The sequence below is a fragment of the Asparagus officinalis genome, chromosome 7, assembly GCF_001876935.1.
Source record: "Asparagus officinalis chromosome 7, Aspof.V1, whole genome shotgun sequence".
NCBI classification, from domain to species: domain Eukaryota; kingdom Viridiplantae; phylum Streptophyta; class Magnoliopsida; order Asparagales; family Asparagaceae; genus Asparagus; species Asparagus officinalis.
The window spans coordinates 68,451,429-68,474,564 of record NC_033800.1 but is presented as its reverse complement, the minus strand read 5'-3'; the positions used below and the strand labels follow the sequence as shown (position 1 = coordinate 68,474,564).

The 23,136-nt window shown below is 37.0% G+C and overlaps 4 protein-coding genes across 6 annotated transcripts in view; 2 read left to right on the top strand and 2 right to left on the bottom strand.

Moving 5' to 3' along the window:
• LOC109848927 (phospholipid--sterol O-acyltransferase) overlaps positions 1 to 2,783 on the top strand; it is a 40,700-nt gene extending 37,917 nt beyond the window's left edge. Inside the window, exons 12-16 of the mRNA XM_020418655.1 lie at positions 386 to 554; positions 1,760 to 1,864; positions 1,956 to 2,040; positions 2,131 to 2,213; positions 2,308 to 2,783. Of these exons, the coding sequence (XP_020274244.1) occupies positions 386 to 554; positions 1,760 to 1,864; positions 1,956 to 2,040; positions 2,131 to 2,212 (441 nt within the window). The 3' untranslated portion in view covers position 2,213; positions 2,308 to 2,783. The remainder of the gene's footprint in view (positions 1 to 385; positions 555 to 1,759; positions 1,865 to 1,955; positions 2,041 to 2,130; positions 2,214 to 2,307) is intronic.
• LOC109850351 (50S ribosomal protein L28, chloroplastic) lies at positions 6,607 to 7,744 on the top strand. Its single transcript, XM_020420367.1, has 2 exons — positions 6,607 to 6,880; positions 7,394 to 7,744. The coding sequence occupies exons 1-2, from the start codon at positions 6,661 to 6,663 to the stop codon at positions 7,624 to 7,626; spliced, it is 453 nt and encodes a 150-aa protein (XP_020275956.1). The 5' UTR covers positions 6,607 to 6,660; the 3' UTR covers positions 7,627 to 7,744.
• On the bottom strand, positions 7,694 to 15,189 carry LOC109850350 (rho GDP-dissociation inhibitor 1-like). 2 transcript variants are annotated; one of them, XM_020420365.1, is made up of 6 exons: positions 15,063 to 15,189; positions 14,551 to 14,747; positions 10,167 to 10,230; positions 9,865 to 10,080; positions 7,993 to 8,117; positions 7,694 to 7,844 (listed from the first exon to the last, which is right to left on the bottom strand). In XM_020420365.1, exons 1-6 carry the CDS (start codon positions 15,181 to 15,183, stop codon positions 7,779 to 7,781), a joined length of 789 nt encoding a protein of 262 aa, XP_020275954.1. In that variant the 5' UTR covers positions 15,184 to 15,189; the 3' UTR covers positions 7,694 to 7,778. The 2 variants fall into 2 exon arrangements, with proteins under 2 accessions (XP_020275954.1, XP_020275953.1); XM_020420364.1 differs by having other exon boundaries at positions 14,551 to 15,105.
• LOC109849113 (cyclin-dependent kinase inhibitor 5-like) lies at positions 17,988 to 22,942 on the bottom strand. Of its 2 annotated transcripts, none has more exons than XM_020418911.1 (3): positions 22,361 to 22,942; positions 19,801 to 20,010; positions 17,988 to 18,443 (listed from the first exon to the last, which is right to left on the bottom strand). In XM_020418911.1, the coding sequence occupies exons 1-3, from the start codon at positions 22,771 to 22,773 to the stop codon at positions 18,374 to 18,376; spliced, it is 693 nt and encodes a 230-aa protein (XP_020274500.1). In that variant the 5' UTR covers positions 22,774 to 22,942; the 3' UTR covers positions 17,988 to 18,373. The 2 variants fall into 2 exon arrangements, with proteins under 2 accessions (XP_020274500.1, XP_020274501.1); XM_020418912.1 differs by lacking the exon at positions 17,988 to 18,443 and adding an exon at positions 18,450 to 18,852 and having other exon boundaries at positions 19,743 to 20,010.

The following is a 23,136-nucleotide window of genomic DNA, read 5'->3' as shown; positions in this document are numbered from 1 at the left end:
AAGTAGTAGGAGCTCTGATACCATGAAGATAATAGAAACCCTAATTTATTCATGAGATAACATGGGCTTATATAGGCCCCTAAGTAGTAGGAGCTCTGATACCATGAAGATAATAGAAACCCTAATTTATTCATGAGATAACATGGGCTTATATAGGCCCCTACTACTTACACATAAGCCCCTAAACCTATTAATATTTCAACAATTACTGCCCTTTGTTTTATTGCTTACTGGGGCATGCTATTTCTACTGTAAGTGAAGTTTTAATATCAGAAGAATGCCTCAAGTGATGCAACCTATTAGTTTCTATAAAAATATTCTTATGTGATTTCCAATGCTATGTTATCATGAAGATTATTGTGGTATTTTTGTTATGATAATGCAGGCAGAGCATGATGGATCTGATGTACAAGTACACCTAGACGTGGAGCACATTCAAGGAGAAGATATAGTTCCAAACATGACAAGAGCTCCCCGGGTTAAGTACATGACTTACTATGAAGATTCTGAAAGTATACCAGGAAGGAGGACAGCAGTATGGGAACTAGATAAAGGTATATGGGCTAGCCTACATCGATTTTTTGAACTCATGAATAAATTTTTCGATTCTAAATTTGAACTTTGAACATACTCTGTACGACTTCTTGCAAATCAGAGATATTTTTAGCAGCTTGTTGGTTACTCCTGTCCACAAGTTCTCATGTCTTTGGAACACAAGTCTTCATGATATGATGCTTCCATTACTATGTACTGCTTCCTTTAAAAGTTGCAGGAAAGAATTGTTAGTTAGCGAATTATTGCACGTCAGTTGGTTTTGCTGGTTTTATGCTAATCTATTTCCTTTCCTTTTTTTGATGAGGGAGCTTCCCCACGATCCTTTGGACCGTGTTTATCTATTTCATATGGAGATAAGAGTGGGATTTTTTTTAGTAAGGAATGTAAGCTTACGAGCATGGTGGTATATGGTAAAACATAGTACCTGGAATGTCTGGTTTAAAAGATGACATAAGCTATCAGATCTCTGAAACACAAGCAAAATGATTATTGAATGGAACAACAACTGCATCAGATACATCCATGAACCTAATGTTAGATACTCCTTTTCTTTGTCTATATTAAGGTTGGTGAGGGCTATTTCCTTTAGTGTTACAACTCACAACATCTCACTTTATTTTCTGCCCACCTCTAAAATAAGGTCATCAATAGAAACCACCTTTTATTACTAATTTATACATAAACCAGCTTTAAAGGTGGTGGTGGTGGTGGTTGTTGTTGTTGCAATCGACACCTGGCCCCACTTTTTAGTTAAGTTTTTTTGATAATAAACCTCACCAAATCTCAATTAAGGATCATTTCTCTAATATACTGCTGATTAGTAACTAATTATTACAGCAAAACTGAACTTGAATGTGAGTCCATTTGGTTGATTGCAGCAAAAAAAGCCATTTGAAAGTGATTCACATATAAATTGACAATCAATGGTGGTTTCTATAGAATGACCATATTTTAAAGGTGGTTCTAGGGAAAAAAAACCATTTCAGTCATAACTTCGTAATTTTCAGCTTAAATGTGAAGGACAGTATAGGGATGAACTTTCATTAACATGCTCTATCTTTACTAAAATTTGGCCATTCGGTAGCGATTTAACAGTTACAAGTATTAACTGTTTTTCTTCGTATTTAACTTTCTGAAGTTTGTTTATCTATTTCTAAATTCTGATAACAATATATACATCTGGTATTTCTTTCCTGTCCTACAGCAAACCACAGGAACATTGTTAGATCTCCAGTATTAATGCGGGAATTGTGGCTTCAAATGTGGCATGACATCCATCCTGATGCAAGTTCAAAATTTGTAACTAAAGGAAAGTAAATTTACATTGCAACTCTTAGAATTTCTATTCGTGATACCTTTTGTTTATGTAGTTTAACACTGTTACAAATGTGTATTAACAGCCAAACGGGGTCCTTTGAGGGATGAAGACTGTTACTGGGATTATGGGAAGGCTCGGTGTGCCTGGCCTGAGTATTGTGAATACAGGTTTTCTTCTATTGTCTTTTAAAGTTCCAGTTTTATGAGAATAATAAGAAGGGGAAAAAAAGATGATTCATGTTGTGCACCGCTATTTAGGTACAATTTTGGGGATGTTCATCTGGGTCAGAGCTGCAGATTGAAAGGTTCTTCTGCTGACCTCCTCCTACACTATCTTTAGTGTGAGTTAGCTTCTTATTTGCTTCTTCATTTTCGTGTAAAGTATGTTATGCCCTCCGTTGCCTGTACTGTTATTATGTCCTTCGCTTGCCGTAGGTTATTGGAAATTGGAGCCAACAAATTGATTGTACTGCTATTGATTGATACATTGGGAAAATTTTCAACTTGTCATCTGCCAACTTGATAAACTTTCAGCAAACTGGGAGAGCCATTTATTGCTATTCGTAGACTATTATTGTTCTTGGCGTGAAATTTTTCTGGAGGAATCAAGAAGTTGGTGAACTGATCTATCAGTTTCATGCAGAAAAGAGCCACATTCACTAACTGCTACAGTGCTGTTCGAGTCCATTGTCCATCGGTTTGTTATGACTTGCTGGTTCCTCACTCAAAGAGCTAAAATCATTTTGTTGTACATGTATCACTCAAACTGAGTATGTGTGAAGTAGAAACTTATGCATGTATAATATGTACTTGTAGGGGGTGTTAGGTTCACCCATTTTATAGAAAAGTTTTGACAAAACACCCGACAATAGCATTTTTGTAAATAATAGATTTCTGTAGATTTTCGTAAACTAAGTTTGGTTTAAAAAACAATTATAGAAATGTTTTCTATAAAGTAAGGAAAAGTGAGGTATTTTATGGAAATCAAACTTTCTCTCTAAGTGAGAGGAAATTGCATAGAAATTTGACACTATATTAAAAAAATAATTAAGTACATCAGTACCATTCCCCATGTGATTTTTCATGGGTATTGTTACTAATCTATTTTCTATAAAGTGATATCCAACTAAATAAAAGAAAAAGAAAACAATATAGTTTCTATAAAGTTAAGAATTATTTTATATTTTGAACCAAACAAAGAAATAGTAAAAAATAAGAAATATGGTATTCTTTAAGTTCTATTTATTTTTCCTACAAAATTTATAAAAATACAAGAAAACTAAATTTTAAGCACTTGCCTTTTACCTTTTTTTTTTATAGAAATTGAACAAAACAACCCTGCAGCGTAAAGAAGTTCCCTCCGTTTGGCAAAGGGTTAAGAGAGGGGTTAAGGAGACTTAACCCCTTCTTAACCTGTCAAACACAACAAATCTATATAAGGGTTAAAGTGAGTTAACCCTCCATAATTTGCCAAACATAAAAAATATAGAAGGGTTAAGTTAACCCCTCTAGAGGGGTTAAAATGAGTTAACCCCTCAAAATGAGGGGTTTACTAATACTCCTATTTAGATGGAATAAGAGTTAACCCTTCTAATTATAAAGAAAATAGTCAAAATCATTGTTATTCCCAAACACTAAAACTGATCATAAGGGCTAAAATAAAACTTATTTAACGGGTTAATAATTTAATCCTTCGGATTATCAAATGGGCTAAGTACATTAATCATTCTCTTTAACCCCTCTTCATTAACCCTTTGCCAAACGGGGCCTTATGGAACAGTGTGCTCTATTGTAATATTTTTTTAATCAGAAATGGTCATTCTTTGCTGCTCAGGCGATAGCCTTCGAAATTGAGTCTTGAATCACGCAGCCGTATGATTTTTACTAGTGGACCGGTTCAACCCTCACTTATTTGTTCAATTGCTGTTGGGTTCAAGTGTTATCAGAATGTGTATTATTGGATTTCAATGACGATCCAATTTTATAGGACTGACATCTTTCTGTTTAGTGCTATGTAGAAGTCCATGAAGATTAACAAATATTTTCCCCTTATATCTCTTAGTATTGAATCTATTACACGAACACGCTTGTACTCAATCTGTTTTATCTTTCTCTTAGAAGCTAGCTAGTGTGTTGGAGGATCTTAGATCAACATCTTGTACCCACGTCATAATGAAATTTCTTATCGTTGACAATATACGAGAAATTCAATGTGAACCATGTATCTTTGTCATTTGACGTGGCAACATTCAGACAATAGAACTCGGACGGATTGATATGGATGATCTCGGATGGATTGATATGGATGATGATGGTAGATGTATGTTATGTGTAGGGCCGAATGAGAGCTTCTCAAGTAGGAGCCAGTCTATCAAACTGTTGTGGATTTCCAGGCCTCCAATGGTCTGGTGGCCTGTGGTATCAAGCAAACACGTCGAGACCCTTGCTAGGGTTTCGACTGAAGCCCCTCTAAAGCTCAACTAGTGATTTATGAACATATAAATACTGTAATGGAAGGTTTTGTATGTAAAATAAGTATATTCTCTTACCTGAGGGGGGGGGCGGGGTCGAAGGATGGAATTAGCCTTCTTAAGCTACTATTAAGAAAGTGGAAAAGAGGGCTTGTTCATCAAGTAGAGTACGATGTGATTGAATACACCGAGATGATATGCCATGCCTCGGGCTCGCTAGCCTGTTTGGCATGATGTACGCTGTGGGACCTACTGAGTGAGGATAAATGGTATTAGGGCAGTTAACCAATCGGAAATGTGGGGTTAAGTGACGTGTGGCTAAGTTCTTCATTGCGTAAGTACAGCGGGGGCCACCTCTAGAGCTTGTAGGAGGCACCGCTATAGTCCACACCGTCTAATGGTGATATTGGGCCGAACCAATTGTCATGTCGCGACGAGCACATCGTGTGTCTAAGGTGGGGTGATTGTAGTGTCTCCAACATTAATCACACATAAGGAAAGTATTAGAAGTTTGAATGGCTTAAATAGATAAGCCTAAAAACTTAAGTGTAACATGAACTAGTCAAGTCTGATAGTGGTTTGGGCTAAACATCGCCCTACACTTAACGGCTCCTACCGCTTACATCGCGACGAGCTCGTTGGCCAAGGCTGTGACACGAGAAGTTGAACTATCTGCATAGTTTGTGCAAACATTTCCAACTTTTTATTTACTTCGGTTGCATTTTACATTTTTGACCTTTTCCGAATCAGATCTCACCACGATTTTTTGGGGATCAGATCTCAGTCGGCCCAATAAGGACCAACGCATTGCTTTTTTCAATCTCCTTGTTGCTCATTGTTTCAGGGCCCTTTCCCTAACAGCAATTTTCGAAGGAAAATATTCCCTCACATCCATCTATGGAAAAGTTGCGGTTAATGGTGTTGAGGGATATTTTCTAAGAAAAATGCCGTAGAGACCCAAAAACATGGACTCTACATGGGATAAGTGAGGTGTCGGCTCTCTGTCCCATGATGCACTGTTCATGATATACTGTTCATGAATAGTGCATCATGGGACATGGAACCGATACCTCACATGTCCCATGTTTTTGAACGAAATCTTAAAGTTTAAAAAGTAGTTTCCCAACAAAATTAAAGGGAGATTTTCTGATATTTTTAAAATTATTGGGGGGTTATCTGATAATTGTCCAAAGTTAATGTGTTTTTTTTGCCCTTCCTCTTTCCATACTATTATTTAGGGCTAGGCATATTCGGTTCGGATCGGTTTTAAGCTCAATCCGTATCCAATCCGAATTTTTCGAATTCTCAAAACTCTCATCCAGATCCAGATTTTTTTTCCTTCATCCGAATATTCGGCCTAACCGAAATTCGGATCGGTTCGGATCGGTTTCGGTTTTGGACCGAATTAATACTATTTCATAAAAATCTGCCCACACCTGAGATCATTGCCTATTAATTTATGATGAAGAATCATTATTTGTCCATTTTGTCTACTTAACTTTTCCCCCCAAACAATGAAATGTGGAGCTTGTTTGAAGTAACACCATTGTCACAGCTAACAAAAAACCGAAATCAGTGAAATGAGCGCAAACCATATCAACAAGTACATATGGTTACATAACATTCAAATATTAATTAACTATAATCAAAAGGTTATATTTCATTTCTTGGAAAACAACTTAACATGCCTCTAGTAGAATTTGAAAACTTATATGAGGTTTCACCGATTTTAATGCGGGCATATACGCTAGCAGGCCCAATGAAAAAAGAATTATACAATATAAACATGTATGTAAACATAACAATCAAATTACCGAGCAATTATATAGCTTAATGTTCAAGTGATGACTCACTAATAAGAAAGTTATTCCATCCGACTTCGTCCGAACCAAAAGTCCTTTCCATTTTGACCGAATTCTGAACGACAAAGTCCTTCCCATTTTGAGCAATATGAATATCCGACAAAGAACGAATTAGAAAATTCGGTTCGGTTTTTTTCGGGCGGTTCAGGGGTTCAAACCGGATCCAAACCGGTTTAATTCGGTTCGGGCGGTTTAGAGTCTTCTTCTCATCCATTTAATCCGGTTCGGTTAACCGACCCGCTTTTTTGGGCGATTTTTTCGGTTGAACCGGTTTTTGCCCACCCCTACTATTATTTAGCCTTTTTTTTAACATTCAAGTCTATTGGTCTAGATTTTCGGGTCGGATCTGGATCCGACCCAATAAGACTCTGCTTTATCTTTTTTTTTTCCGTCTCCTTATCTGTTCATTTCAGGGGCTCTCTTTCATTTCCAGCGAAGCACACAGAAGAAACTCAATGGCGACAGCGGTGGCTTCAGTAGGCCAATCGACTCTCCTCAGCTTCAGCAAATCCCCTAGGGTTAGGGTTTCTCCTCCCCCCCAATCCTTGAGGTTTTCCACGGGCGCCGCCGTCGGATTCGCCACCTCAGAGCTCTCCGGCCTCAGGATCAGCAGCTCCCCCTCGACCCAGCTCTCAAACCCTAGAATCGCCACTGCCAACCCCCTCATTGTTGCTCGTAAGTCCCAAACTTTGGTTTCTAGAATCTTTCATGCTTTCTAAATTAGTCCCTGAATCCACTGCAACTGGTATCTTCTCCTTTGATTTATGGTTCAATTTATTAACTCTTGGCTGGATTAGTGATTAGACGTAAAGGATGGGGTTTGTGACTGGAAATCAATTCAAAGAAGTTAAAGTTCAGTTACATATTTGTCTCAACTCACACATTGTTTTTGCCACACGGACTAATTTGAAGCAACCTATTCGCATTGAACTTGAGATAAGTGTTATGAGTGGAGATATAGTAAAAAAAAGTTAAAGTTTAATGAAATATACCTCCTAATTTACACGGTTCTATACCATGGACACTAATTTGAAGTAAATTATGTGAATGGAGAGACTAAATCATGATTTCCGCAAGTTGGAGGGCTAATTTGGAAATGTGAAAGATTTAAGGAATCTATCCTTTGAATCTTTCACCTCAAAGTTCAAAATTTTACTAAAATGTCAGATGTTTAACCTCATTTTGCAGGTAGAATATGCCCCTTCACGGGGAAGAAGGCTAACAGGGCTAACAAGGTCTCATTCTCCAACCACAAGACAAAGAAGCTCCAGTTTGTGAACTTGCAGTACAAGAGGGTTTGGTGGGAGGCAGGCAAGCGGTACCTCAAGCTCCGTCTCTCAACGAAAGCCCTCAAGACCATCGAGAAGAATGGGCTCGATGCCGTAGCCAAGAAGGCTGGTATCGATCTCCGCAAGAAATGATGAAATCACTGTATTGTTTCTCTAAGCTTTTCAATTCAATGCACATTTTGTATCTGTTTGCATTTTGAATGTAAAACTAGCATTTTAGCAATGCAAAGCTCATAGCTTTAAAATCAAATTATATTGTCTCAAAGTCATGACGGTTCTTTTGCTTAGTGCTTCTTGATTTCAAATGAATAGTTGAGATCCAGGTAGCTGTGATTGTCATCATCTTTGAACTGCAAAATAATAATAATAATAATAAATAAAATAATAATAATAATAATAATAATAATAATAATAATAATAATAATAATAAATAAAACTGATATCGCTAAGAGTTTGTGAGGGAGGAATGAGGACTGCTGTGATAGTAATTCTTTAGACCTGAAGTTTTGCAGAGTAGATGCCACGGGCAAATAGGCCTGATGGGGTAGATTCTGCCTCCAGCAACTCCTCGTAGGGGTTTCGGCTAGGAGCAAAAGTACCCAGCATTCCTTTAGCCTGATTTACTGACATGCAAGATAATTATAGTCATTATAAGATACTCAAAACTAGCTTATGGGAATCTATAATTTCATCACTACTGCTAGAATCTACAGGCATCCGAAGGACAGAAAGTACCATTTTAAAAAAAATGAGTGCTGAAGCAACATGCATGAAATGGCAGAATTAGAGTTGTCTAAACCCTGAAGAAGGATGGAAGCAACATGGATCAGATCTGGCATGTGTCCTTTCACTTATTTACCAAATAGTGAGATATAAACAGTGATACTAGTCATGTTTTCTTGCATTTCCTAAATATTTGTAGGGTCCAAAATGAAGTAAATCATCAACCAGTGCTTCCTGCCTAGCATGATGGCAAAATATACATACATTAAATACCGGCATAGAGGCTCTTGTGCAATATAGGGAGTTCTACCATTTCCACCCTTTTCATAAGGCATCAGCCGGTAACAATATCAGATAATTTTAGTTTTAATAGATCAAGACTGTAACAGAGAATATCATTGGCATATTCGAAAAGAGGAATTACCTACCTATTTTTGCTTTTTCTTTGCCAATTTCTTTGATTTGGAAGAAAATATAGATGTCGGTAGCTAGTGTAGGGGAATAGTTATAATAGCTTGGTAGGTCAATTTGGTACTACCCATTCACTAATTATATGCGGCTAAGTAATATTTCTACAGTGATTTATGTCTCCTCATTTATTGGTTTCCATGAATATACCTACATGGCACATGAAAATGTCACCTATTAATATTTAGACTTTCTTAACAAGTTCTTATACTATCAACAGTGTGCCTTAAGCATTTTTTAATAATACAAATCTCAGGTTCTGGCCCAAAACAGGCTGGAAAAAGAAGATGATATGGGCAAAATCTTCAGTCTCACCACAGGGACGAAAGGTAAAAGAGAAAAGGAAATAAGAAAAGAAGAAAGTGACATTAAGAACTAAATGGTATATTATACACGGGAATATATATATAATATAATATATAATATATATATATATATATAATAAGCGGCTGTGTAACATGCATAGAGAAATTCGACTAAATAATTTTCCCTGGTATGTGGTTATAGAAAAATAAGTACATATTAGGGTACAGTCATACCTGAATTTAGTCCAGTTTATCGTTTGACTGAAAATGTAAATGTGTTGAAACATTATTCACTATTTTATTCCAATTATATTTCAAATAAACATATGCTTCCATTATATTAAAAGGTTATTTGCATATATACCCCTTAAATCATGGGTATTTGCAAAAGTTCCCTCCAATTCTGAATATTTGCAAAGCTACCCTTCAAATTATCAATTTTGGAAAAAAATTACCCTCAAAGCAATTAATCATCAATTTTGGTAAGTTAATTGGTAATCACAATGCAAAATTTATCAGTCAAATTTCTAGCACCAAAATGGTGATTTATTGATTTCAGGGGTATTTTTTCACAAAGTTGATGATTTGAGGGGTAGTTTTGCAAATACTAAGATTTGGGGGGTATTTTTTGCAAATACCCATAATTTAAGGGGTATATGTGAAAATTACGCTATATTAAATTGACGCACTTCAGATGAAAGATAAGTTTGTAAGTATTTGCACGCATGCATGTACAAAGCAAAGTTGTGTACTACTACTAGAACAAAGATGATTACATTTAACATAATGTTTCTTTCTTCATATAACATAATGTTTCTTTCTTAAATTTTCAATTTGGGTTTGCTAATTCAAGGAGAATTGAAAGATAACTTACTTTTACGGCTGCCTTTCCATACAGTATTCATGTAGGTTAAACCAGAGACAATGTTGTGTTGGACTCTGAATTTCAGCTTGAGACGATACTTTGCTCCTTCATTAAGCGTAAATAGAAGAGGGCTTTCGCTTTCTATTGGTAAGGGTAGAACAGTCTCTTCATAGTCATTTGATACAATTCCTATCGAATAAAATGTAACTTCGGGTTCTGTTTGACCTGCAAGTAATATTAACCTCACAAATTATGCTCACAACCAAACTCCGACTACGAGTTATGGCAACTTATGCATAAGAACAACTCACCCATCATTTCCTCATAACCATCACCAAGTAGCTTTTCCTTCCACCTCCTCAGACTGTCATCTTCCTGTAAAATATATAAATTCTGAGATTAAGCCAGCTATGGAAGCGATAACTAGAAAATGCAAAGTTTTCGTCTAGAATGGATGATTGAATATTATGTAGCAAAAGAAGAAATATTGCCACATGTATACTAATACATATTATCATGACAACTTAAGAACTTCAACCTTGTGATATTTAAGATGCATAAAAACTACGAATTTTAGTGATAATATTAGAGTTAATGGGGCTAGGAGATCTAGAGGTAGACCTAGAATGACTAGGTTAGAAGTAATTAAGAAGGATATGATTAAGACTAACTTAACGGATGAGATGACCCATAACAAAATGGATTGGAAAAATAGGATTTATGTAGCTGACCCCAAACATTTGGGATAAAAGCTTGGAGGTGGTGGTTGTTATTGTTGTATAAAAACTACGAATTTTACCTTCCCACAAGGTTGGGGGATGACAAAAATAGTTCAAGAGGCAATGGAAGTTGCAATTCATCCCGACAAGAGGCTAAGCATGAGACAGTACTCTGTAATTTCAATTGCTTTGGCATTAAAGGAAGCATCATTATGTAGTTAGATACATAAACACAAATTCGTGTTATATCCTTCTATAAATGTTGCATGTGACACCGATGAGATCTTGATGTTTCTATCTTCTTTCAGACCTATGAAAATTTTCAATTTAAACTCCTAGACACTTTAGACCAATCGAATGACATTCCATACCTCATATCTAGGTAGCACGGACATGAGTGTGTACACCCACGGGTACAGACATGGGACAAATTTGTAAAATCTAAGATATGGGGACATGGCTATATGTGTGTGCACGCGCGCGTGCGTGTGTGTCTGCGTGTAAAATTTACATTAGATCAAATATTGAATTAAAATACATATAACATTTGTATGTTTTTTTCTATAACATTTGTATGTTTCTTTCTATTATTTATAACAATTAAGAATCAAGTTAAAATAAAACTAATAATAATGTTTAACAACAAAAGTTTAGTTTTGATTGCGCGGGATAATAAAATGGGTATTTTTTAAAATATTTAAGTAATGGGTGTCAGTTTTCGGGTTCAAAAAACCGATTGATTTTGAATCCGATTACCAAAAAAACTAGTTTAGGGTATAAGTAATGGGGAAATCGGATTTTGCTTTGAACCACACACGTGTCCATGACGCGTCCGTGGAGATCCGTGTTTGGCACGTGCTGGACACGGACACGGCACCCAAAACGCCGTGTCCGAGTAACCTAGCCTCATACAAAGATGATACATGGATACCATATTTTGCCTTGACAAGAAAAGCAAAGTTAGCCATTGCACGTTTTAGCGATGTTTTCTTTTCTTTTGGGTGGGTGGGATTTGGTTGGAGGTGTATGGAGGATTCACAAGTTTGAACCTTGACTAACAAAATTTAGTTCTGTTTCCTCTCTTATTACTTCAGCAAGTAAAAAGATAGTATCATTCGACTTCATTACACACAATAATGTTGAGGACTGAATCAATTTTGTATTGTAATTAATTGGTTACAATTTTGGACATGTAGAAGTTGTATGTACAAAGAAAACATAGTATGGCATGCTTTGAACTCCGGAATTTTCCTGTTTCCGAAACCACTGGACTTATGGATATCTGGCACCTGTTTGCCGTGAGGAGGATTTATGGTACCACGGTGTATATCATATGAAAACGGAGTTCTGGTGCCAGATGCTTGTGGACATATGGACGCTTGAACCACTGGTCCCATAAGAGCATTCCTGGTAGCTTGACGCATTTCATATTGGAATATTTCAGTACATAAGCCTCTATACAGAATTTGAGTGAACATTCAATTCGTCGACTTCAGTAATTTGTTAGTGCTCAGACTAAAACAAACGAGGGATGTTTTTCATGTGTATTTTTGTGCATCTTGTGCATGCTTGTGCCATATGCATTCAATTTTGCATGCAAGCGTATGTATGTGTGTTCATGTGGTGCTTTTTGTCGTATGCACGTTTCCGTAGGATGTCACTTTGTTCCTCTGGCAACACCCTTCAGATATTATTTGGCCTTGGGCTCTATTCATCCTTGAGTAAGAGGTTGAATGTGGTAAAAATATGATTTTGTTCTTTCTTATTTATGGTTTCCATGCAATTTCCTAAAAACACGGATATGGACACACATACAAGAACATCGGCAGAGGAACATGTAGAAATTTCTAAACACGGATATGGACACACATATTATAAACTGACAATAATATGGAAAGAAATGTCATGGATGATTGAATCCTTACTTGAAAACTAGAATATATCAATTAACCAAATTTAATTTGCTCAATGAGGACAAGACGAGGATTGCCTTCTCTATAAGGACTTTTAGTGCACAATCTTCTGAATGAATAACTACATCACAGCAGATTTTGACATACGTGACAATTAAAGAAACCACTTTGTGAGTGAACTTGAAGGGACATAAATCCGTCTTCGAGAACAAGATTAACCATAGACATCTTTTTCGAGTCTTTTGGCATGTCGACAATCTAACATATTAGGATCCTTATCTAATAACACTTCAAATCCAAAAGTTCTGATGAATGGCAATATAATCTTATGAAGTATCAAGCTCGGACACCTCAATTGTGAAACTATATCGTGTGACACCACATCCAAGGCATTGCCTGCATGTGTAATTTCTGATTTGTGTGTACTTCTTTAGAATTTGCTTAGTATGATGACTGTTCAATTTGTTAGGGATTTTCAACGCAAGATCTCAATCCTACTTTTTTCCCCTGTTGAAATATGGACTAATTAGTTGCTGGATTGTTTTGATGCATGTTCAGTTAAAATATATTTGTATTGACATCTATAAACATAGGTTATTCACATGAGGTTTACAGAAGGTTTCATGTTTGTAAGGAAACTAACACACTTGACAGCATTTAGGATGTTTTTTAGGATCAGTTGAAAGGTACTGGCCTGATTCCTAAAACATAAAAAACCGAAATGGAGTTATCCTTAGGCTATTAACTTTTTTTTTAAGACCAACAGTCTGGATACATGAGAACGAGAAGTATAATGGAATGTAATTAGTATTTCCAAGAAGCTGAAGAATATGGTATTATCTCAATGGTACCCAATGGAAGGAGCCATAATGCACGAGGAATAGTAAAGAAGTCGTTACAGATCTGGAAATGGTTTGGGATAGTAATCCAGTAACAAAAAAGAACAGTTACTGTACAATGCTTGTGGCAACGGATAGCTTATTTTGAAATATTCTCAAAAGTTTAGCTTTTACCTTTCTTATCAGGAAATAATATTATGTATAGGAGAAGCTCAAGTTCATTTCTTTAGGAATGACATGTGATATCAGGAAATAACATACTTTATAGAGGATGGTCTTCCTTAATCTCTTGTTCTTCAATGTTGCGGAAAATGCTTCAGTGAGTTGACTGGTGCCTATATATATGGAGGTATTCATATGAAGTAGTCTAAAGTTAAATGATCGAAGTATAGAACCGAGTCTAACAAGATTTTGTATATAAAGGAAGAAAGGAAAAAAAAAGACAGAAGTACCTCCAAATAGAAGAGCACTTAGAAAATCATCGTGAAATTTATTAATTTAAAAGTTATATATCAATGTTTACAAACCTCATTTATCACGTAAAGTTTCCGATCATCAGATACTAGAGAAGTCTAATAAGTGCTTGAATGCTCATATCCCTAATATTAAGTCACCTCCTAACACGTCAATTGGTTAATGTAAAATAAAACTTTATTGCAATTAACTGAGTAAACCCACCAGACAGGAGACCCTCAAAGATTCATAATCACATAAGTTTCCTGTAACCACATCTGTAATCAATTGGCAAACACACTACATTAAAGAATCTCGAAAAGAAAACACAATTAACATGCAATGCAAGGATAACTATAATGTACAATAATACATTGACCATCTTTATTCTAACAAATGACTAATAAGCCCCCAACAAACAAGATTATCCATTTAAGGAATGGTACTTACACATTTTTTTTGCATCAATCACATATGAAAGAGCATTCTTTGGAGCCCAAACATAACAACAGTTAGGAAATAGAAAAACAAACGGAGAATCATTTATTGACGTTTAAATCTACAAGATCAAAATCCAACAAATCAAACAACAAGACGTAGCATCCAGAAAGGCAAGAAAAACCAAAAAACCAAAAAAGTACCACCACCATTTTGAGGAATGAACCTCTCGACATCAATCGGATAATAAAGTTCATATCTTTCACAATACCGGCATCTCAGATCACATAAAAAGATAAAAACAGAAAAAGGAACTAGAGAATGAAAGTAAACCTTGTCTTTCACGAGATGATCCCTGAGAGGGACCAAAGGACTAGGAATGAATCTATGAGAACCACAGTCCTCATCACTGTCCTCTTCCTCAAAACCATCATCAACACAATCATCTTGGATAACTTCTTTCTCTTCGACCTCTCCTCTCCTCTCCTCTTCAAAGTTCTCATCTTTGCCTTCCATTGCAGCAGAATTGCCTGCGTCCAACCTAATTATTAAGCGAAAGAGAGAAAGGTCTTTCACTCCCAAAGTATATATAAGAGAGAGTTGGTGCATCCCCTCTCTGCCTACAGAATTTAATTTAGACACTGGACACTCCATGTGAGTCATGCACAGACAAGGGTCTGTGTATAAGTAATTATTTGCCCGTCACATGTTTTGCACCTGTGATGCCCAAAATTTTGCAAGAGAAATGACGAGAGTTCATTGTATGTAGAATTTAGCTATTGTAAGAAACTTTGATTTTATTCTCTTTGCAGCTGTTTTATTGCTTTACTAGAAAATTGTGATACCAATATTTCGTTGGATCTTTTGAGAAATTATCCATAATAGCGGAGTTTGGCAGACGGCATGGTTGTGGAAACCATAGGATTTTTCGAGTAGATGGACATGAAATACAATAAGATGGTACATTAAACACCTTTATTATCTATTCTTTTCTTATATGTTAAATATTGATGGTAAGATGAATTTCACGATCTTTATTTATAAGCTTTATTTGCTGAATTGTATATTTGGGGGTTCCACTTACATGTAAATAAAAATGGTTTAGATTTCTTTGGCCTATCCCCTTTAACTACTGATTGCCTCAGTTTCTGCAATTTTATAACATATAATTCATAAATAACGATTATGTGTGAGTAGGAAATTCACGTAATTTCTTATTGTCCTTGATTAGTTGAACTAACATGGAATGCAGTGGAGAGTATATACAGACTTCCAAACCTTCAGAGTGAGTTTGTCCTTTGTTTTAAGTTTGTAGTCTGCCTTTTTCTTGCACAGTTTAAAACAGCAATGCATAATCCTGTTCTATCACAAGCACAAGAAAACCAGCATTTCTTAACTTCCCTCCTGACAAATTTGTTCATTACCTTAGCTTTAATTCAAGTTAATTTTTTTCTTGGTCACTTTTATACTTTATTCAGGTTGTTTGATCAAAATAATTTGTCCCATATTAGGAGTATGTTGAAGTCAAGAATGGACTTATTTGTCCATCAAATTTGTGAAAAGTCTACTCATTGGCAAAATTTTCCAGCTATTTGTTAATAAACATTGTCCTTGGAGAAAACATATCAGAATGGGTTGGATACTGGTTGGCTGTGATAATAAGAGGGTAACAGCAGTGTAGAGTATATTATAGGGGCTATTAATTAATTCCTGCTCATTTTATCCCTTTAAATTAAATATTACATTATTTACTTTTCTTTTTTGTGTTAATTTCCTTTTTAGTCACCCAAAATTGACTATGTGCATGGTACTTCTGTAACTCGAATTTGCTTTCCTTTTCCACGAAGAAGATTCAGGTATCTGACATTGTGCTCTTGAGTTTGATTACTATTTTTCTCTGGTTAAAGTTTTACAAGAAGGCTATAAAACTTGCAACTTACTTTAGAGATCTCGAAAACACAGCAATAACAGATACTAACATTGATCTCTTTTCTGGGTATTGAGTCTGTTCTATGTCATGAGGGAACTTCTCAAGAAAGGGAAAAACCAAAAATAAAAAGTCCATGCACCAGATTAAATGCAAATCTAGTAGTAATAAAGGAATATCAAATCAAAGTTACATGGTCACTTTTTTATTCTTTTTTGGTTTTTTAAGCCTCGTTAATCTTGATTAACGCTTAATAGTGCTTGTTCGATGCAGGCTAATAGCTATTGCTAATTTTACTTTCCCCACATGTTTGGTGAATATTTCAAAGTTCATGAAAATTTTATGTCAGGAACTTTCATATTTATACTATTATAAAATGTGATTTCCTGTACTTTTTTTAACTAACTCGACTTGAATCTCATTATCTTCATGCTTTATTATAGGGTTAATTGTTGACAGACACCCTGTACTATAGCCCAATTCCAGATAAACCCCATATAGTTATATAGTCCTCCTTACTGGAATATTTTCGACACTTCCACTTTTCAGATTACTTCTACTAGCATATTCTGTGCGCCCTGTTCATAAACAGAGGCATGGACACCGTATGTTATCTGGAAAAAAAAAAGTTGCTAGGGGCTGCACCTTGTCAGGTGATGTGTATCATAAAAGGACTGCAAGTGATGTAATCAGATAGACTCGCTAATTTCACCCAGCGGCAATAGGTCAAAATTTTTTCACCAAGGGTGAAAAGAGTCAAAATTTTAACCCAAGTGGTCTGTCCGCAACAATGGAACTATAGGGGCGGGAAGTGCAAAACAACAATACTACGGGGGTCTACCCGCAATTAACCCCCCACCCCACCCCCATCCCCAACTTTTTTTTTGTTTGTGGTGCCTTGTTCACGAGCTGAGGCATGGAACCGTATGCTATCTGAAACAAAAAAACACCTGCCAGGGACTGCACATTGTCAGATGCCATGCAACATAAAAGGACTGCACTTGATGTAAAATAGCCAGAGGACATGAAGCAGGCATGGATAAATATAAAGGAGAAGCAAGCAAACAAGTGGCCACCGCGCTTTAAAGATTACGAACAGAAAGTACCGCCCCATAGGGCCCCAGATTAGCCGCTCTCGCTCCCGAACTGGGAGTTCTCGCTGACCCATGGCCATAAATTTGATTCTCACAAGCACAAATATAGACCCCTCCCAATTCCAAACCCTTCGAAAGGAGCCAACAAAGAGTTACCGGGACGGAAGTATGAAAACACCGCAAGCAGTCAATTGGAAAGGGAAAAGGGGTGGGTAAATTTTACAGAGGCCCCCTACCCCCGGTTCCTTGGACTTTCAAAATTATATACCGAACCCAGAAAGTTCTCATAGACGTCCGTGGAGTGTTGAAAACTCATAAACGAATCTAACAGGCGGGCTAATAAAGTATAAACCATCTTTTTAACTTTTTACCTACGCTCACTTCGACAGAGATAATATAGACGCTAGGTAGAAGTAAAGTTGATTGCCCACGTGTTGTCACATGCCAGGTAATTGAGAACTTTTAAGTCAAATGCTGTCAGTCATGGCAATTGAGGGACAAGTTGCAGGGTGGTTTTCTCTAATTTATAAAGTCTGCGGGGGTTTTGTAGGAAGCCCCATGGTGCCAGCCGGGGGGTGGTTTCTGAAATTCATCCAAGAAGACAACGTAGAACAGAAGCGACGGAGATGAGACTAAATTATCTTCAGCGCCAGCACTCCCACCATAAAATCCATCAGTACTCTTACGATAATAAAGACTGGTAAAAGTGAAAAAACATGGGAGAGATGTAGGCAGGATGCAAGACAACGAGAAAGGAGGGCCATGATTTATTACCACAGAGAGCTTCTCAGTTCCATCAGCAGCCATATGAACAAAGATACAAACATGAAAGTTACAACACCGCGTTCAAATATCACAACCCCCATACATAACCCTTTTTTTTTTTTTTTATGGGCGATGCCCACGCTACTAGTTGATCTGTTAAAGATTCTTCAAGGTATAATTTGGTCAGCTCTATTTGTTACAGATCATTATAGACCAAGAACTAGTTCTAACACTAAGTTTTTCTTTATCCCCCCTTACTACAACAAAGAAAGAAGGGGTGGCTATTAGCACCACCACACGCAGAGCTCCGCCCTTTGTTGAAAACACAGGCAGAGAAGAACAACGAAAGATGCAGCAATTGGAGCTGCCTCTAGTTTTGCAGTTTGACCCATTCATAGCGTCCTGGGAGGGGAGAGTCTTTGGCAGGATCAAAGTTGTACCTGAAATACGCAGAAAAAACGAACAAGTAAAAAAAAAGTCAGCATATAAAAAAAATCAAAGGTCTTCTAGTTTTGACACTAGAAGAAGCTCACTCATACACTGGTAGATAATTAAGGGTTAATTGCGGATTGACAATCTAATTATCGCTCAATTTCAGATAGACCACTCACCCCTGTAGTTATATTCTTTCAGGTAGACCCCATGTACTCGACCAATTGCAGGTAGACTCCCTAAGTGATTTTTTTATTACTCTTATTTCCTCAAGAGGTCTATTTGTAGAAAATAGTTCAGTTTTCTCTTTCTTTGACAGTAAAAGAGTCAAAAGATTTCATTCAGGGGTCTACGTAACACTAGAACTGCATGGGCTCTATCCAAAATTTGGCGATACTACAGGGGGTCTATCGCAATCAGGGCCGGCCCTGGGGTAAGCCCACCAAGCCCCGGGGCTGGGGCAACCCAGGGCCGGGGGGCAACCCATCCCGAGCGCTCCTACACCCCTCAAACTGTAATTTTTTTTTGATTTTTGAAGTAGGCATTGTAAAAGGACCTTTATGAAAAAAATGTTAAGGGTTATATTTGTAAAGAACTCTAGTAATGACCCACCTTTATTTCCGTCAGCCATTCCCAAATCCAATTTTCCCCGTCTCTGACTCTCTGTCCCGCAACTCCCGTTCACAAAAAATAAGAAAAAAAATAAAAAACCCTCCTCTCCTCCAGTCCTCCTTCCCGAGCCGCCGTCGGTGGCTCCTCTCCTCCCTACCGAGCCGGAGCCGGCGAGCCTCCGACGACCCGTCCTTCAGGCTTCAATTTTAAATCTGTCAATTTTATGGGTGATGCTTTTCTTGAAGATAAGGGGTCTGTCCGCAAGTATTAACCCATCTTTTTGTCTTTCATTCTGTTTTCATATGAGTGAAGGGGGTTATAATAATGCTATATTTATCCTTCATTGATATTGCTAAGTTTAGTTGATTGTGATTTCATGTGTTATATAATTATATTTACATACTACAGTACACTATGACGGGAGATGACAAAAACTGAGTAAGGATTAGAAAACAAAACTCTGGAGCTCATAATAGAAGAGTCAAGCAACGTCAAGATGAAATGTAATCTCTTCTTATATGAATATTGATTTTGCATGAGAATATTATCAGTTTGAGCCTAATATAGAATGCTAAATAGTATTATATGTATTCGTTTTTATCGTTATTGTTCGTACCAAATTTTTAATATAAGGAGCAACCAAAATTGGATTGGGCTAGGGCAACCCAAAGCTCGGGGCCGGCCCTGATCGCAATTAACCGATAATTTTACACTAAAGTTACAGAAAGGGGTGGATGATCAAGGAAAATGTACTTCTCTGCAAATGCTCTTTGCTGCCGTTGTTCCGGTACAGCAAAGAATTCTTCCATCTCACGAGAGGTTGGAATATTTCTTCGCGTTGAACTCTCAATCCCCGCGTTAGCAACAGTTGTACTGGTTGTAGGTCTGTTCGTAGAGCCAGGGGTCCCGAGAGATTCAGAGTCCCTCCGAATCGGACTGCACGGAGTGGTTTCTCTTGAATTCCTGCATAAAAAGAACAAATACACACAGGTATGTTTGGCAGCACAACTTTGAATAATAGTATAAATATTACAAACGATGTTGTAAAATCCATTTGGAAGCTATAAGAAGTTTGTAACCTGCAAGAGAGCAGAATATCTAAAGCAGATCAAAATGTTCATTATCGAAATATAAACCCAGTAGAATAAAATAATTAGCAGAGAAACTCATAATAACTATGCCCACAGATGAAACAAAATCTTTCAGAAATAAACTGCTACAGTTGATAGAATCACAATCCAAGAAACAAGAGAACTACGTGCATATCATCTTCTTTGGTTCCCCCATTATGATTATTTGAAGCAAACATACGGGTACGAGATTAGTATCTCATTTTAGACATCATGAGATGGACTGGTGGCGAGGTCCACCAACTAGTCACATCAGATTTAGATGGGCCCGCCGCTCTTATTTTGGTGGGTCATTTTGCTAAATGAGGTGGCAACTCATACCCCGTATCCCCATTTTGAAAAACCAACTGCTATCCTGTATAGGCTCAAAAACTCTTTTTCACTAGCGTCCTTGACAACTATTGTAGGACAATTGTGGTGAAACACAGCCTTGATTATTATCCAAGGCCCAATTCCAAGTAAAATTTCACATCCTTTGCTACCTTATCATTCATCGACAGCATGATGACACTCCACTATCAAAATATACCTCATGTAGCATAGACATATCATTGAAGATCTACACATCATTGATATCACTACCAGATATACTTGAAGGGCCCTACCATCTGATAACAAATCCATTGGAGATTCATGAGTCCTTTGTGATTTCTGGCTCTTTAGAGTCACTTATCACAAGTCCTAGTTAGTATTGCAATGAACCAAAACAGACTTTACGCTCCAGGATCACTCATTTTTACAAAAAACAACAAAAAGTCACAAGGGAAAGTCTGAAAAAGTTTGCAAATAGATCTGGTGGATACACAATAATTTTGATGCCACAGCACAGCGGTATAGCCTTTTCTGTTTGGACTAGCATTCTCATTATTCAAAGACTATGAAAACTGTATGGTTGTCTTTTCCTAAGCCTAGTTTAATTTACAAATCACCAATGAAGCTATTTGTGATTGAGAATATAATTCAGAAATAAGCTAAAGAATAGAACTGACATTAATAGATAAGCATGGAGATGGAAATTAAAGGGGAATTAAATTCAGGTACTCCCGAAAGTGGAAAACTCACTCTCACACATAAAGAAAAGATGTGCACTCAATATCACCAAAATGGAAGAGAATCTCCAAGTTTTAAATATATCTGCAGGGGGGTTTGAAAATATGTGCACATAAATACATACTGAAGATGGTTATGTTTCTGAAAAGAAAAGACATGGAAAAATTTGTGGTGCAGATGCAAGCAACAAGAATTAAAGAAGTGAAACGGTATGATGGGCTTGGGTACTAATCCATAAAGAGTTCATTTTCTTACATTGTAAAGAGCTTCAGGGGCAGAAATAAACATAACATTCAAGGGAAAAGCTTACTTTTTAGAAACAAGAAAGAACCAATGCCGATGGCAAAGTTAAAAAAATGAGAAAGTGTTCATAATCATTTGATAAAACTACTGTTAACAACTTAATCCACAGTGAAAAAGCCTTATATTACAAGGACCAGAAGGAAAAAAGAAAAGGTAAAAAAATGAGGTTTTAATCACAATGTGCAAGGAACTATTACTTACAGCCAGCTAGAAGAGAAGAGTGGGGGAAAATAAGAAATAAACTTCAATCTTTTCCAGAGTCATTCATAATTGGTCCAAACAAAGTAACAAATATCAACTACTTCCAGGATCAAAATACCACAAAGGAAAAAGAGGATACAAGAAAATTTTCTAAAGTAAATTTTACTTTTAATGAAATGGATTATAAAAGTTTCAAAAGGGAAACTTCACACATCATTTTCTACTGAAAATACTATCAATCACCGTCGCAAATGGGTAAGAATTAAATAATTATATAAAACACAAAAATCTCCCAAAATATTATTTAGGAAACAACCCAAATCACACTGACCAACCACAGAACTAAAAAAGGAAATTAAAACCTGAGCTTGATATTAATCTTAAACAAAATAGTGTACGTCCAAAAAACCCCAAAAGCATAAATTTTTACCAGAACTACAACTAAAATTCTGAAACCGCAAAAATTCAATTTTGCAGACTACTAAACCCTAACAACAGAACCAGGATTGAGGAGGGGAAACCTCAAATCAGAAGAAAAAACAAATTTTGAAAATTACCCATCTCAAAACACCAACCATACGCCAATTACCCTAAACAAATCCCAATAAAACAAGAAAATTTGAAATCACCTGCTTCCATTGCCTTCAACATCAAGAACATTATCCCCAAAAGAGACCTCTTTCCCCAAATCCTTCTCCAATTCCGCCTCCACTCGCTTCGAACCCTCGCTCCTCTTACTAGGGCTAGGGTTAGCATTTCTAGGGTTAGAGCCCTTCTGGGTCTTCGAAGCGAAGCACTTCTCAAGCCTCCGGCTCCTCAATTGGAGGTAACAAGATGGAGACTTTGACGAGGAGGAAGAAGAAGCAGAGGAGCAAGGCGAGGACTTGGGCTTGGGTGCGGCGTTCTGGAGTCGCTGGAGAGCTAGGGTTTTGGTTTTGGCTCGGGTTCGGACCCCGAGAGAGGAGGGGCTCTGATTATGATGAGAGACCTCCATGACTGAAAGCTCTCCTTTGATCTTGCCCTTTTGAATGTACTTGCCCATTGAACTCTCTCTTCTGAGCTCAGCTTCTCTCTTCTTGAAAGTTGAAATCTTGAGAGCGAGAGCGAGAGAGAGAGAGAGAGAGTGAGACCAAAGAGAAGCTTGGGGAAAGGAGAAGGGAGGAAAACCAAGTGCGAGAGAGAGAGAGAGAGAGAGAGAGAGAGAGACCCGCACGAGGGGATTCTAGAGGGAGAATGGAGAGAGAAGTGGGGGTATTTGTAGAGAGAGGAGAGAGAAAAAGAGTTGGGGGTAGGGGGAGTGTACTGGGAAAATTGTAAATTTTGGAAAAGATAATGGAAATAAATTTATTTTCATTTTTACCTCAACATTTTCAAAATTTTATTTTAAAGTTCTCCAAAGTTAAAA